This window comes from Babylonia areolata, chromosome 23, assembly GCF_041734735.1.
Source record: "Babylonia areolata isolate BAREFJ2019XMU chromosome 23, ASM4173473v1, whole genome shotgun sequence".
NCBI classification, from domain to species: domain Eukaryota; kingdom Metazoa; phylum Mollusca; class Gastropoda; order Neogastropoda; family Buccinidae; genus Babylonia; species Babylonia areolata.
The window spans coordinates 4,894,806-4,912,397 of record NC_134898.1 but is presented as its reverse complement, the minus strand read 5'-3'; the positions used below and the strand labels follow the sequence as shown (position 1 = coordinate 4,912,397).

The 17,592-nt window shown below is 42.5% G+C and overlaps 1 protein-coding gene across 1 annotated transcript in view; it reads left to right on the top strand.

Annotated features, from left to right (window-relative positions):
* Positions 1-16,756, top strand: part of LOC143297590 (uncharacterized) — a 91,285-nt gene extending 74,529 nt beyond the window's left edge. The window contains exons 17-21 of the mRNA XM_076609996.1: positions 3,144-3,212; positions 4,789-4,898; positions 6,889-7,119; positions 9,102-9,158; positions 9,399-16,756. Coding sequence (XP_076466111.1) covers positions 3,144-3,212; positions 4,789-4,898; positions 6,889-7,119; positions 9,102-9,130 — 439 coding nt within the window. The 3' untranslated portion in view covers positions 9,131-9,158; positions 9,399-16,756. The remainder of the gene's footprint in view (positions 1-3,143; positions 3,213-4,788; positions 4,899-6,888; positions 7,120-9,101; positions 9,159-9,398) is intronic.
* The last annotated feature ends 836 nt before the right edge of the window (positions 16,757-17,592 follow it).

Genomic DNA, 17,592 nt, shown 5'->3' with positions numbered 1-17,592 from the left:
TCAGCAGTGGAGGTAAAGGCAAGATTAAAGGGAAACTAAGTGTATTAATCAGCAGTGGAGGTAAAGGCAAGATTAAAGGGAAACTGTGTATTAATCAGCAGTGGAGGTAAAGGCAAGATTAAAGGGAAACTAAGTGTATTAATCAGCAGTGGAGGTAAAGGCAAGATTAAAGGGAAATTAAGTGTATTAATCAGCAGTGGAGGTAAAGGCAAGATTAAAGGGAAACTGTGTATTAATCAGCAGTGGAGGTAAAGGCAAGATTAAAGGGAAACTAAGTGTATTAATCAGCAGTGGAGGTAAAGGCAAGATTAAAGGGGAACTAAGTGTATTAATCAGCAGTGGAGGTAAAGGCAAGATTAAAGGGAATCTGTGTATTAATCAGCAGTGGAGGTAAAGGCAAGATTAAAGGGAAACTAAGTGTATTAATCAGCAGTGGAGGTAGAGGCAAGATTAAAGGGAATCTGTGTATTAATCAGCAGTGGAGGTAAAGGCAAGATTAAAGGGAAACTGTGTATTAATCAGCAGTGGAGGTAAAGGCAAGATTAAAGGGAATCTGTGTATTAATCAGCAGTGGAGGTAAAGGCAAGATTAAAGGGAAACTAAGTGTATTAATCAGCAGTGGAGGTAAAGGCAAGATTAAAGGGAAACTAAGTGTATTAATCAGCAGTGGAGGTAGAGGCAAGATTAAAGGGAATCTGTGTATTAATCAGCAGTGGAGGTAAAGGCAAGATTAAAGGGAAACTGTGTATTAATCAGCAGTGGAGGTAAAGGCAAGATTAAAGGGAAACTGTGTATTAATCAGCAGTGGAGGTAAAGGCAAGATTAAAGGGAAACTAAGTGGAGGTAAAGGCAAGATTAAAGGGAAACTAAGTGTATTAATTAGCAGTGGAGGTAAAGTCAAGATTAAAGGGGAACTAAGTGTATTAATCAGCAGTGGAGGTAAAGGCAAGATTAAAGGGAAACTAAGTGTATTAATCAGCAGTGGAGGTAAGGGCAAGATTAAAGGGAAACTGTGTATTAATCAGCAGTGGAGGTAAAGGCAAGATTAAAGGGAAACTAAGTGTATTAATCAGCAGTGGAGGTAAAGGCAAGATTAAAGGGAAATTAAGTGTATTAATCAGCAGTGGAGGTAAAGGCAATATTAAAGGGAAACTGTGTATTAATCAGCAGTGGAGGTAAAGGCAAGATTAAAGGGAAACTAAGTGTATTAATCAGCAGTGGAGGTAAAGGCAAGATTAAAGGGGAACTAAGTGTATTAATCAGCAGTGGAGGTAAAGGCAAGATTAAAGGGAATCTGTGTATTAATCAGCAGTGGAGGTAAAGGCAAGATTAAAGGGAAACTAAGTGTATTAATCAGCAGTGGAGGTAGAGGCAAGATTAAAGGGAATCTGTGTATTAATCAGCAGTGGAGGTAAAGGCAAGATTAAAGGGAAACTGTGTATTAATCAGCAGTGGAGGTAAAGGCAAGATTAAAGGGAATCTGTGTATTAATCAGCAGTGGAGGTAAAGGCAAGATTAAAGGGAAACTAAGTGTATTAATCAGCAGTGGAGGTAAAGGCAAGATTAAAGGGAATCTGTATATTAATCAGCAGTGGAGGTAAAGGCAAGATTAAAGGGAAACTGTGTATTAATCAGCAGTGGAGGTAAAGGCAAGATTAAAGGGAAACTGTGTATTAATCAGCAGTGGAGGTAAAGGCAAGATTAAAGGGAAACTAAGTGTATTAATCAGCAGTGGAGGTAAAGGCAAGATTAAAGGGAAACTAAGTGTATTAATCAGCAGTGGAGGTAAAGGCAAGATTAAAGGGAATCTGTGTATTAATCAGCAGTGGAGGTAAAGGCAAGATTAAAGGGAAACTGTGTATTAATCAGCAGTGGAGGTAAAGGCAAGATTAAAGGGAAACTGTGTATTAATCAGCAGTGGAGGTAAAGGCAAGATTAAAGGGAAGCTAAGTGGAGGTAAAGGCAAGATTAAAGGGAAACTAAGTGTATTAATTAGCAGTGGAGGTAAAGTCAAGATTAAAGGGGAACTAAGTGTATTAATCAGCAGTGGAGGTAAAGGCAAGATTAAAGGGAATCTGTGTATTAATCAGCAGTGGAGGTAAAGGCAAGATTAAAGGGAAACTAAGTGTATTAATCAGCAGTGGAGGTAAAGGCAAGATTAAAGGGAAACTAAGTGTATTAATCAGCAGTGGAGGTAAAGTCAAGATTAAAGGGGAACTAAGTGTATTAATCAGCAGTGGAGGTAAAGGCAAGATTAAAGGGAATCTGTGTATTAATCAGCAGTGGAGGTAAAGGCAAGATTAAAGGGAAACTAAGTGTATTAATCAGCAGTGGAGGTAAAGGCAAGATTAAAGGGAAACTAAGTGTATTAATCAGCAGTGGAGGTAAAGGCAAGATTAAAGGGAAACTAAGTGTATTAATCAGCAGTGGAGGTAAAGGCAAGATTAAAGGGAAACTGTGTATTAATCAGCAGTGGAGGTAAAGGCAAGATTAAAGGGAAACTGTGTATTAATCAGCAGTGGAGGTAAAGGCAAGATTAAAGGGAAACTGTGTATTAATCAGCAGTGGAGGTAAAGGCAAGATTAAAGGGAAACTAAGTGTATTAATCAGCAGTGGAGGTAAAGGCAAGATTAAAGGGAAACTGTGTATTAATCAGCAGTGGAGGTAAAGGCAAGATTAAAGGGAAACTAAGTGTATTAATCAGCAGTGGAGGTAAAGGCAAGATTAATGGGAAACTGAGTGTATTAATCAGCAGAAAAAACAAAGATGGACAGAGATGTGAGTACACGTGTGACTCAGCTGTCATCTTTTGTCGCTGTATCTGTGTTAGGCCTCAGTATTGACTTACTGTTCAAGTAGACATGTTGAAATGTTGACTACAGTTCATGTAGATTTACATACATGTTATTGTGATGACTTTCGTTCTACTCAGATCGTTGTGCTTCATTGTTAACATGCATTTTGGTCTTATGCCAGTGCCCACTGCAGTTTATTGTCGTGTGCTGCTTGCCGAGATGGCGTCACTTCTGGTTTAACCATCTTGCATTCATTGCGGCCACAGCCAGACACTAGGGAGAGTTTTTGCATGAAATGTGTGAAAGCAAGAGGGTTAAAGAGGAGGCATGTCCTGTGGTGTGTTGCAGCCCCTTCAAGGTGCACAACTCGGGCACCACTTTCTACTTCGCTTCTGAACGCCAGGATGACATGAGCAAGTGAGTCCCTCGTCTGTTTGTATGTGTGTGTCTGTGCATAGGTATGATTCTTCTTCTTCGTTTCCTTCTTCGTCTTCTTCTTCGTCTTCTTCTTTTCATTGTCGTCTTCTCCTCCTCCTCCTCCTCCTGCTTAACTGTGAAGAGTCACTGGGGCACTGCACAGAACTGTTCACCAGGCTGCTCCTGGTCTGTCGGTTTTGTGTCAAAGCCAGGGTCTCTGTGAATGGTTTTCCTGACCATTATGCCGTGTTGTCAGTCCATGGCTTTTCTTGTCACAGCCTCCGTCTTCCCCCTCAACAGTTCCTTGGAGGAGTCTTTCAGCAAGGCCATGGAATCGTGTTACATAGATGGAGTGATGGGCTAGAGGTAACGCGTCCGCCTAGGAAGCGAGATAATCTCAGCGCGCTGGTTCGAATCACGGCTCAGCCGCCGATATTTTCTCCCCCTCCGTTAGACCTTGAGTGGTGGTCTGGACGCTAGTCATTTGGATGAGATGATTAACCGAGGTCCTGTGTGCAGCATGCACTTAGCGCACGTAAAAGAACCCACGGCAACAAAAGGGTTGTTCCTGGCAAAATTCTGTAGAAAAATCCACTTTATAGGAAAAACAAATAAAACTGCATGCAGGGAAAAAATACGAAAAAAATGAGTGGCGCTGTAAGTGTAACGACGCGCTCTCCCTGCGGAGGGCAGCCCGAATTTCACACAGAGAAATCTGTTGTGATAAAAAGAAATACAACTACAACAACAACTACAACTGGTGTTGACCAAATGCAGCAGCAAGACATTGCAGAGTAAACAGTAATGTTTTTGCCAGCATTGTTTTTGGCAGTTGCGTCATGATAATTCAGCGTCAGTGATGACCTGTTCACTTTTGAAAGCTTTGATGTTCCTGACATTGGAGTTACATTTATAAGAAATACATATCTATCTTTTTATGAACCTATAGATCTATAGCTGTATAGATTAATTGATTGATTGATTGACATATGGATATGTTCCTTTTATATAGAAAGTTTTCTTCTTCCTGAAGTTGATGCTACATCTGTAAGAAATATCCATCTGTCTATCAGTCTATCTGTCTGTCTGTCTATCTTCTGTTTGTGTGTGTGTGTGTGTGTGTGTGTGTGTGTGTGTGTGTGTGTGTGTGTGTGTGTGTGTGTGTGTGTGTCTGTCCATCTATCTATCGATCAATTGATTGGTCAGTCAGTTAATCATCTGTGTATATCTATCAATCAATCAGTTAATCCATCTGTAGACAGATAGATAGATAGTCAGTCAGTAGGATGAATTGAGACAGACAGTCAGATAAACAGAGAGACAGATAGATAGATGGACAGACAGACAGATAAACAGGATGATAGACAGAGAGACACATGTTCTACTTGCAGATGGACAGACAGACAGATAAACAGGATGATAGACAGAGAGACACATGTTCTACTTGCAGATGGACAGACAGACAGACAGACAAACAGGTTGATAGACAGAGAGACACATGTTCTACTTGCAGATGGACAGACAGACAGACAGACAAACAGGTTGATAGACAGAGAGACACATGTTCTACTTGCAGGTGGATGAACAAGATGGGTCTGGCAGCCATCAGCTTTGACACGAGCCACGTAGTGACGACCGGTGGTTTCATCAAACCTGAGCCTCGCTCCAATCACCTGGGGATGGCAAGTGAGTACCCACACTGTACCCACACTGTCAGTACCCACACTGTCAGTACCCACACCGTCAGTACCCACACTGTACCCACACTGTCAGTACCCACACTGTCTGTACCCACACTGTACCCACACTGTCAGTACCCACACTGTACCCACACTGTCTGTACCCACACTGTCTGTATCCACACTGTACCCACACCATCAGTACCCACACTGTACCCACACTGTCAGTACCCACACTGTACCCACACTGTCAGTACCCACACTGTCTGTACCCACACTGTACCCACACTGTCAGTACCCACACTGTACCCACACTGTCAGTACCCACACTGTCAGTACCCACACTGTACCCACACTGTCAGTACCCACACTGTACCCACACTGACAGTACCCACACTGTCTGTACCCACACTGTCTGTACCCACACTGTACCCACACTGTCAGTACCCACACTGTCAGTACCCACACTGTACCCACACTGTCAGTACCCACACTGTCAGTACCCACACTGTACCCACACTGTCAGTACCCACACTGTCTGTACCCACACTGTACCCACACTGTCAGTACCCACACTCTACCCACACTGTCAGTACCCACACTGTCAGTACTCACACTGTCAGTACCCACACTCTACCCACACTGTCAGTACCCACACTGTCAGTACCCACACTGTCTGTACCCACACTGTCAGTACCCACACTGTCTGTACCCACACTGTCTGTACCCACACTGTACCCACACTGTCAGTACCCACACTGTACCCACACTGTCAGTACCCACACTGTACCCACACCGTCAGCACCCACACTGTCAGTACCCACACTGTCTGTACCCACACTGTACCCACACTGTCTGTACCCACACTGTCTGTACCCACACTCTGCCCACACTGTCTGTACCCACACTGTCTGTATACACACTGTATCCACACTGTACCCACACTGTCAGTACCCACACCATCAGAACCCACACGGTACCCACACTGTCAGTACCCACACTGTCAGTACCCACACTGTCAGTACCCACACTGTATGTACCCACACTGTCAGTACCCACACTGTACCCACACAGTCAGTACCCACATTGTCAGTACTCACTGTCAGTACCCACACTGTATGTACCCACACTGTCAGTACCCACACTGTCTGTACCCACACTGTCAGTACCCACACTGTCTGTACCCACACTGTACCCACGCTGTCTGTACCCACGCTGTATGTACCCACACTGTATGTACCCACACTGTACCCACACAGTCAGTACCCACATTGTCAGTACCCACTGTCAGTACTCACACTGTGTGTACCCACAGCGTCTGTACCCACACTGTATGTACCCAGTGTAGATTGATAGCATTACCCAGTAACAGCATGTAACAGCAATGCATTGTAATTACCCAGATAGTTTTATAGCATTACCCAGATAGGTTGAAGGGATTAGCCAGATAGTTTGATGACATCACCCACATAGTTTGATGACCAGAGAGTTTGATGACATCACCCACATAGTTTGATGACCAGAGAGTTTGATGACATCACCCACATAGTTTGATGACCAGATAGTTTGATGACATCACCCACATAGTTTGATGACCAGATAGTTTGATGACATCACCCACATAGTTTGATGACCAGATAGTTTGATGACATCACCCACATAGTTTGATGGCATCACCCAGATAGTTTGATGACATGACCCATAGTTTGAAGGCATTACCCAGATAGTTTGATGGCATCACCCATAGTTTGAAGGCATTAGCTGGAGAGTTTGATGGCATTACCCAGATAGTTTGATGACATGACCCTTAGTTTGAAGGCATTAGCTGGAGAGTTTGATGGCATTACCCAGATAGTTTGATGGCATCACCCAGATAGTTTGATGGCATCACCCAGTAACAGCAAGCAACAGCAGCCCACTGTCAAAATGCAGTTCAAGCCACAGCAGCAGAGCACTGTAATAACGGCGGTGATGACAGTGTTGCTCTTCTCCTCCAGATGTGTACTACAGCGAGAGTGAGGAGGAGGTGGAGGAGGGCTCGTCACAGTACGGCAGCGCCCTCTCCCTCAACAGCCTGTCCTCGCTGGGCAGCGCCACCGCCCCCCACCCCTCCCCTCCCCTCTTCAAGCGACCGGCGGCCTCCATCAGCAGTGACCCCGGGGCCGTGGTGTCCGAGGGACGACCTCCCCCTCACGGGGGCACTCCGCACAAACATGTGGGGGTGAAAGGTGAGTTTGGGCAGGTGGGGTGAAGGATGAGTTTGGGCATGTGGGGGTTAAAAGGTCAGTTAAAAGGTCAGTTTAGGCGTGTGGGGGTGGGATTATAAGGTCAGTTAAAAGGTCAGTTTAGGCATGTGGGGGTAGGGGTTAAAAGGTCAGTTAAAAGATGAGTTTAAGCGTGTGGGGGTGGGGGTTATAAGGTCAGTTAAAAGATGAGTTTAAGCGTGTGGGGGTGGGGGTTATAAGGTCAGTTAAAAGGTGAGTTTAAGCGTGTGGGGGTGGGAGTTATAAGGTCAGTTAAAAGGTGAGTTTAGGTATGTGGAGATGAGGGTTAAAAGGTGAGTGTCAGCAGGGAGGAGGGGGAGTGGATTAACAGGTGAGTTTTGGCATGGGGAATGGGGAATGAACAGTATTTTTTGACATGGGGAGGGGTGGTTAAACTTTAAGCGTGAGTTTTGACTTGGGGGTGGAAAGGTGAGTTTTAGCATTGAGGGGATTAAAGGTGTTTTTTGGCATGGGGGGTTAATGGTCAGTTTTGGCAGGGTACAGGGAAGGGGAGGTGTTGGGGGGGTGGGGGGGGGGAGTCAATTAAAAGGTGAGTTTTGGGCATTGACACATTGTCTTCCTGGGCAAGCTGAACTGATGATTACATGAATGAATGAAACGTATCCTTGGCACACTTCGTTTGTGTGGTTTTTGAGCTGTGTGTACTTCATGACAAAGGTTATGACAGTGTACAAGGAAGATGCAAATACATTCATGGGGACTCACACGCATGCACACTCCACACACACGTGCAAGCGCAGGCGCGTGCGCACATGCACACACATGCACAAACACACAAATGTATGTATGGATGCAAAGGGTATCATCTGTGTTGCAAAAGGATGCACAAAACTCAGATGCCAGATAATAAAAATTTTGTTGAGAGTCACTTATTGGAATGTATCAGGATCATGATCATATGTGAGGGGTAACTTTCATTGATTGAAACTCCTAGCCAAAAGCTGTTGAATTCTACCCTGATGATACAGAGGCAAAATCAGTTTAACCCTTTCACCGCCAAGCTCACATTTATGCACAGGTGTGGTAGAGGATCTGTGTCACTGAAAGGTGGCCATTCACTGGTCTGTTATCCATGAACCTACTGCTCTCAATGTTTGATGGTAGGATAGGCCATATTTTCTATACATCGCAGAGGGAATCCCCAGCTATTCTTAGCCAGCCACTGTCTTTTCTGTGTTTATACCACAAGGGAATTCTGTACTCTAAATTGACTGGCAGTGAAAGGGTTAAAGGTGTCCTGTTAAAGAAAAGTGGAGATGGACACTCAGTACAGTTTCAGTCTCAAGGAGGTGTCAAAGCGTGCAGGCTGCATCCATGCACGCTACACCACACCTGCTTCTTAACTCACTCAGTACGGCCAGTCCTCTCTTCTCCTCTACACACACCCCTCGGATGTCCGGTGGGTGTCTGAATGACCCAACCTTTAGCTTCCGTCGTCAGAACTGTGGTATTCTTTGTCAACATTCACCTCTTCAGTATAAGAGCGTTCCGCTTGCAATATTTTGATGATGGTAATTGGGGTGAAACGCTGTTAACGTCGTCTCTTTCGCCGTTCGTATGGAGAGAGTTAAAAACCAAAAAACAGAAAAACAAGCAGATGCCTGACCAACCAACAATGATCTATGAATGGACGTGATGTCCTGGTCAAGCCTTGAGACATATACATATTCAGAGGGTTTTTTTCATTTGGAGTATACAGACTATATACATACAGAGTTTTTTCTTGTGTGTGAGCTGCTCAGGCCTTGAGATTTATAACTGTCTGTCTATCTGTCTGTCTGTGTCTGTTCATTGGTCCGTCTGTCTATCTATCTCTCTATCTTTCTATATGTGTGCATACATAGATATATATTGAGAGAGAGAGATATATGTTTTTTTTTATATTGAGTATGCATATACATCTTTTTTGTTTTTTGGTGTTCCAGGTGAACGAGTGGGAGGACCAAGAGTTTGATAAGCATTTTGAGTCAGTGGACTGTAAGGCTTTTCTCCGTCATCTTCCTGACGTCAGTGGACTGTAAGACTTTTCTCCGTCATCTTCCTGACGTCAGTGGACTGTAAGGCTTTTCTCCGTCATCTTCCTGACGTCAGTGGACTGTGAGACTTTTCTCCGTCATCTTCCTGACGTCAGTGGACTGTGAGACTTTTCTCCGTCATCTTCCTGACGTCAGTGGACTGTAAGACTTTTCTCCGTCATCTTCCTGACGTCAGTGGACTGTAAGGCTTTTCTTCTGTCATCTTCCTGACGTCAGTGGATTGTAAGACTTTTCTCCGTCATCTTCCTGATGTCAGTGGACTGTAAGGCTTTTCTCCATCATCTTCCTGACGTCAGTGGACTGTAAGGCTTTTCTCCGTCATCTTCCTGACGTCAGTGGACTGTGAGACTTTTCTCCGTCATCTTCCTGACGTCAGTGGACTGTAAGACTTTTCTTCGTCATCTTCCTGACGTCAGTGGACTGTAAGGCTTCTCTTCGTCATCTTCCTGACGTCAGTGGACTGTAAGGCTTTTCTCCGTCATCTTCCCGACTTCTATGGACTGTCAGCATTTTGCGTCAGTGGACTGAAAGACTTTTCCTCTGCCATCATCCTGACTTCACAGTTTAAAGCTACACAAGCACAGACCCAAGAGATCAAAATGATATGTTCTGAGTGAAGGTTGATTTATGTTCACTTGTACAAGGCTGTAACTTGGTGTGTGCAATCACTGATTTATTGTGTCTTTGCCGCCTCTGTAAACCTGATGAGCATGACTGGATGGTGGAGTTCACCTTGATTGAGAGACACACTTTGTTGCAGCACACAAAAGTACCAGCAAAAATGAATCAAAAGCTGTGTTGGAAAATGGGAAAGAGTGAATGAAAGGGAGTGGCACGTACAGCAGTAAAATGCTGTATTGAGCTTGGGTTCAGTAACTAATGTTGAGTTCCTGACTTGGACAAGGTGGTTGCTCCTGTGAAAAACAACAACAACAACAAAAATATGTGGGGATGAAAAATATGAGCATTGTCTTGCTCTGGTGATGAATTGGATTTCTGGCTTCTCTCACTTACTTCAGAAACTGGCATACATTGATATAAAGGCCATCAGTTTGTGTTTTGATAACTTTTCTTTTAGTTGGTTTTTTTTTTTTTTTTTTAACTGTCATCGGTTGGTACACTGGCATTTGGTTTTAATCAGTCCTTTAAAAACAGTCCCCATTTGTTCATATTGCTGCCGATGGTGAATTTGTTTCTGTCATGATATATTGCCTATTGATCAGTGTGTGGTGTGGAGGTGTGTGTGTGTATATACCTTGTTGGTAACTGGGCATGGGAACACTCGTGCCAGAGTGGCCTGTGTCTGTGAAAATAATGGAGATCGGAATCTGTTGATGACAGGGTTGCGAGGCCAGACCTCCTGTTTGCTTAAAAGAATGATGTTCCAGGAGTAGGTTCTTTGGGTTCTTCTCTACCGTGCATGTATCTGCCCGTGTGTGTGTGTACAAGCTGATGGATTTGGAAGGTACTGTCTTTTGTTTTTTTAATCCGTTAGGATTCTGTGCTTGGATTTGGTCTGTTGGTGGTATTTATTGGAAAGAAAGGATGTTGAGTTACGCATGCTACATTGTGACCCATTGATGTAGACTCTGGCAGAGGTCTGATTCCTGTTCTGTGGAAAATACTTCTCCGCTCAGGCACAGCAGTTGAAAATAGCTGTGACTAGTGACCTCCCTTAGTATATTACCTCCCTTCAGCATGCTGAGGAGAGCCCTCTTCGACTATTAGCTGTAATTTTACTGAAAGAAATGGAATCAGTGTGAATTCACTGTCTACCTATGCCGAGCCCTAGACACATAGGATGTGAATTCACTGCCTACCTATGACGAGACCTAGACTCGTTGGATGTGAGAATTCACTGCCTTCCTATGCCAAGCCCTAGACACATAGGATTTGAATTCACTGCCTACCTATGCCTAGCCCTAGATCAGCCCTAGACACATAGGATGTGAATTCACTGTCTACCTATGCCGAGCCCTAGACACATAGGATGTGAATTCACTGTCTACCTATGCCGAGCCCTAGACACATAGGATGTGAATTCACTGCCTTCCTATGCCAAGCCCTAGACTCATTGGATGTGAATTCACTGCCTTCATGTGCCAAGTCCTAGACACAAAGGATGTGAATTCACTGCCTTCCTATGCTGAGCCCTAGGCACCGTAGATGTGAATTCACTGCCTAACTGTGCCGAGCCCTAGACACATTGGATGTGAATTCACTGCCTACCTATGCCGAGCCCCAGACACAGTGGATGTGAATTCACTGCCGCTGTGGTTGTAGAAGGCTGTGGAATCTTCAGCCTTTAACCTTCGAGGTGAAAGGTGACCGTTCTTGATGCCTAGCTACATTTGCTGCACATTACTACTTATAACTGCACACACTACATTTACCACACACTACAATTACCGCACATATACTGCACATTTGCCATACATGCTACATTTATGGCACGTTGCTACATCACATTTATTGCACATTACTGTATTAATACACATACTACATTTACTGCACATTATGACACACGCTACTGTAATTACACACTGTGTTTACTGCATGTTACGAAACATGCTAGTTTAATTACACACTATGTTTACTGCACATTATGACACCCGCTACTTTAATTACACACTATGTTTACTGCACATTACGACACGCTACTTTAATTACACACTATGTTTACTGCACATTGTGACACACACTGCTTTAATTACACACTACGTTTACTGCACATTACGACACACGCAACTTTAATTGCACACTACGTTTACTGCACATTATTACACATGCAACTTTATTTACACTCTATGTTTACTGCACATTACAACACGCTATTTTAACTACACACTATGTTTACTGCACGTTACAACACGCTACTTTAATTACACACTATGTTTACTGCACATTATGACACACACTGCTTTAATTACACACTACGTTTACTGCACATTACAACACACGCTACTTTAATTCCACACTACGTTTACTGCACATTATGACACACGCTACTTTAATTACAGTGTTTACTGCACATTATGATACACACTACTTTAATTACACACTATGTTTACTGCACATTATGACACACACTACTTTACTTACACACTATGTTTACTGCATGTTACAACACACACTACTTTAATTACACACTATGTTTACTGCACATTACGACACGTGCTACTTTATTTACACACAATGTTTACTGCACATTACAACATGCTATTTTGATTACACACTATGTTTACTGCATGTTACAACACACACTACTTTAATTACATACTATGTTTACTGCATGTTACAACACACACTACTTTAATTACACACTATGTTTTACTGCATATTACGACACACACTACTTTAATTACACACTATGTTTACTGTACATTATGACACATGCTACTTTAATTGCACACTATGTTTACTGCACATTACGACACACACTACTTTAATTACACACTATGTTTACTGCACATTATGACACACACTACTTTAATTACACACTATGTTTACTGCACATTACGACACACACTACTTTAATTACACACTATGTTTACTGCACATTACGACACACGCTACTTTGATTACACACTATGTTTACTGCACATTACGACACACACTACTTTAATTACAGACTATGTTTACTGCACGTTACCGTCTCCCTACTGCCTTGATCCCTAGCCTGCTGTGTCGCCTTCAATCAGCACATGATCTTTTTTTCTTTTTTCTTTTTTCCCTATTTGAAATTCATGTTGTGAAATCTTTCCTCCTATCTCGTCTGCCTGATGTTTTTTTTTCAAATTTTTTTTTATGATGGTTTTCACACAGATTTCTTTTCTTAAAAAAAGAAAAAAAGAAAGAAAGAAAAAAGAGATATATTCATGGCTGTTGTGGTTGCTGGAAAGCCTGCCTTCACAATGTATACAAGTTTGTTGTTTTTACCTCACGTCTTCCCACAAAGAGGAGTTCACTGGATGCATCACTGAACGCTTGTTCCAGTTTTCCTTTGAGGGTCTTGGAAAATCACGCATGTGCCTACCTAAGCAAACATATATTGAAAAAAAAAAAAAGATTTATCTGAAATATGGTCGCATTTCGGCACCAGCTAGGTGAAGCACTCATGTCACTGAAATGCAACCAGATGATGGGCCTTTTGTGCATTAACCTAATGCTCTTAATTTTCAGTGGTGTGATTGGCCTTTTTTTTTTCTACACATCACAGGGGAATCCCCAGCTATTCTTAGACACCATCTTTTCTGTGGTTCCTGCACAAGGTTAATTTGCACTCTAAACTGACTGGCGGTGAAAGGGTTAAGTCAAGAACATCATGTGACATCCGTGCAGCATGTTTTCATTCGTTAACCCCATGACTGCTGAACCTGCATGGATTTGAAATGCAAGGACTGCTACTTGTGTGCTTTTAACTGGTGTAAGTGGTTTAACTGAAGGAGAGTAATGCAGTCCCAAGAGGAATATCACATACAGAACAGTGACTGACGTCCTGACCCTTACGTTCTGTCTCACCTCAGTGAGGTCACAGCCCTTCACTGACAAGTGTTCTCGTCAGCAGCAGTTCGGGGGTTAAGGCCAGACACAGTAGTACAAAAATGTATGAAATAAACTTGAAGTTTATGGCTTTCTGTGACATGGTATGCAAAGATATTTGACTAAATATGTCTAAAAAGGTCATTTTGTGCAATTTATCATGACGGTTTCTATGGAAACGAATCCAAAATGGCCGACAAACAAAAAAATTAAAAGCTTAGAACTTCGGTACCTTTACAGATATGTTATTTCTGTTTGTTTTATTTGATTTATTTGTATTTGTTCTTTATTATAGTGCAGTGGTATTTTGGAATTTGAATAAATACATTTATTATTATTTTTTTGTTGAAATGTGTATAAATTCCTTGACATGATTTTTTTCAAATGAGTGTATATTCATTCTTTTACTAGTACTATACAAACCACTGCACTATGATAAAGATGAAGACATAAAGAAAGAAAGTACCAAGTTTGAACATGCTATCTTATAAAGTTTTTGAGCATTAGCATTTTGAAAAATGGTATTACGAGGACAAAACACAAAACTGAGAAAACAGGAAAAGAAAGAGATGTGCTTGTACTCACAAGAAATCACACATGCTGATGCTGTTTGAAGCTTTATTTTAGTGAATATAGTACCCAGGTGAAATGGAATATAAAGATTATATGTTGAAGAAGCAAATTATGTGAAAAAACGAAAATCACAAAAAATCATGATTTTGGTCAAAATTTCACTACCGTGTCTGGCCTAAATTCACCTGGCTGGTGGTGTTGCTGTTGCCTGCATGGAGCCACATTGCTGATCACTGCTGACTGTTGGCTGTTGGTAATATGATGCCTTAATGTGTGCCCACTTCAGGTGTTGGTAATACGATACCTTCATGTGTGCCCACTTCAGGCGTTGGTAATACGATACCTTCATGTGTGCCCACTTCAGGCGTTGGTAATATGATGCCTTCATGTGTGCCCACTTCAGGTGTTGGTAATACGATGCCTTCATGTGTGCCCACTTCAGGCGTTGGTAATACGATACCTTCATGTGTGCCCACTTCAGGCGTTGGTAATACGATACCTTCATGTGTGCCCACTTCAGGCTGATGTTATGGACATAGCAGGTATTGTGGTCTGCCGGTTGTTGGGGGAACGTTTTGTTTTTTTGTTTTTTTCAGGGGGTGGGGGAAGGGGGGGCATTTTGTTTTCTATATTTGAGTGATGATGACTGATGATGGAGGTGATTGAAATACTGCTGCAGGGGTCCATTTAGGTTTCGGACCACTTGACAAAGCTTCACTCTCTTATCTCCTGGTGTCAGTCAGGCCTGAGAGATACAGACACCTGCAGTGCTGGTCAGGGAAATTTGAACTGCGCTCCCTAAGATGCATCAGTCAAGTGGATGACCTTTGACTGTGTGGTCCCAGTCTTCCCATTTGAGCCCATGGCTCACTGAGCTGTGGGTAGGAGCTGACCGGTGTGCCGAAAAATCTCCCACCTCTGATTGGGATCAAACCCCTGTCCTCCTAATCATCAGTCCAGGATGCTGACCACTTCGCCACAGTGGCCAGCGGGAGAAGCGTGTATACTTCTTGGTTTTGAGTTGCAAGTGTGATGCATGTTACTTGCCAGTCGATAGCAAGATCTGTTTTCTTCCTTTTTTTTTCTTCTTTTTATTGATTTATGGGTGAAACGATTTTTCTTGACAGTGGCAGGTGTTGGCTGCAGGTAAAATATTGATCTTGTCCAGACAAGTGCAGAGCATTTTAGCAAAAGGATACATGTTGCATTATCATGTGTCCTGGATGTTGGGCCATGTAGGGAGACAGCTGCATGACATTTGACAAAATTTTGAATATTTCATCAGCATCTTTTGTGTTTTGTAAATCAGATGCTATTTGTGTACAGCAGTAATCTGTCATGGTGATTTGTTTGTTATCAGACATTGTTGTGTCTGATTTTCAGTCACTGTAATTTTGAGTTGATGCGAGTTTCAGAGCATGTTTAATAAGTATTTTGATGTCCACATGTAAGCATGTGTGTGTGTGTGTCATAATCTGGTGTCACAATTCTCCTTGTTTTGTGAGACTGTTGCAGAAAGAATGAACACGTATGTCTCATTTCAGTCTGTGTGAATTTGAATCCTGTTTTGCTCTTAAAAACCAGGCTTCCATTTCCCCCAGTATTTATGAACTGCGCTGGATTTTCCTCATGATTTGAAAGGATCTCAAGAAGGCTTTTGACACGATAAGGCACGAGGCTCTTTGCACCTCCATGCACAGATATAATGTCAGTGTCAGACTCAGAAATAACATCAAGAGCTTGTATGACAAAGCCTTTAGTGCAGTTTTCCACAGTGGCAGTGCTGGAGAATAGTTCAGAGCAACTGTGGGAATCAGGCAATGTTGCTTACTTTCTCCTGCTCTGTTCAACTTATTCCTTTAGAACATCATGAGTGATTAACCGGAACATCACATCAGCTCAGAGAACAATAACAGTAATAATGATTATTAGTTTTTTATAGCACTGAATCTTGTGCAGAGACAAATCAAAGCGTTTTCACACCGGTCATTCATACGCATGAATAACTCTGAACTGGAGAAACTGAAGACCAGGAAGAGGCGGGGGAGGGAGGCTATCTTGAGAAGAGATGGGTTTTAAGGCCAGACTTGAAAGAGCTGGGTGTGGAGACCTGATGTAGCGAAAGAGGAAGTTCATTCCAAATGCAAGGTCCAGAGACCGAGAAAGAACAGTGGAGACAGGCTCAGAGAGTATTGGAGGCAGAAGACTTACAAAACCTATGTTTTACTGATGACATTGTTGGACTGGCAGCCAAGGCGAAGAACTTGACGACCTAATGGAACCTTATGGCAGCTTGATTCAGTTACCACCTTTGAATATCTTGGAGCCATTGTAACTGACAAAGGCTCTCAAAGAGAAGTCCTCACTAGCATGGTGCAGGTAACATCTGCACTGACCGTACGGAAGAAAATGTTGGAAAAAGCTGTGGAAAAAACCCATTTCAGATGATTGTTATGATAATACTTTCTTAATGTGATAGTCACACATGATTCCAAGATCTGTCCAAAAGCACATGCTATGTGAACAAATGTTAAGAGAAAGAAAAAGAAAGAAAATAGGGAAGACAGGAAGAAGAGGGGAGGAGAGAGAATTTTCTTTATTGCCGTGGAATGTGTGTCCTGTTCCTTGCATTGTTATACGTCAGTTTGCTGTGTGCGCCTTAAAAATCTATACATCTTGGAATGATTGTGTTCTGTGTTATTTGTATATATGTCTGTGTGTCATGGAATGTATGCTGTGCCCATTGTTTATCTGTACATTGTGGAATTTATTTTGAGTTACTTAATATATTTATGCATCATGGAATGTGTACTGCGTTACAAATTTATACATCATGGACTGTATACCGTGTTACATATTTTTACATTATGGATTGTGTGCTGCGTTACATATTTATACATTATGGAATGTGTACTTTGTTACATATTTATTCATCAAGTACTGTATACACACAGTCGTGTACATATTTATGCATCTCTCTCAAGTTCCGCCATGTTGGCACTCATGCAGCCCACTCACAGATCGCAGCCTGGCATTTGGAAGTTGAAGGGGTTCTGTTTCTTTGTGCCTCATTCTGTGAGTTGGTGCGTGTAATTGTAAATGGTCATTTCCTACAGTGATGTTCACTGTTGTCCCCCAAACTGACCATTGTTGGATGTTGAACAGTTTGTGAAATGTGTTCTGACTTAACCTGTGATTGAGAGTGATCCTGGAACTACCCCCCCCAACCGTTGAGAGAAGTTACCAACTCACCCTTTTACATTTC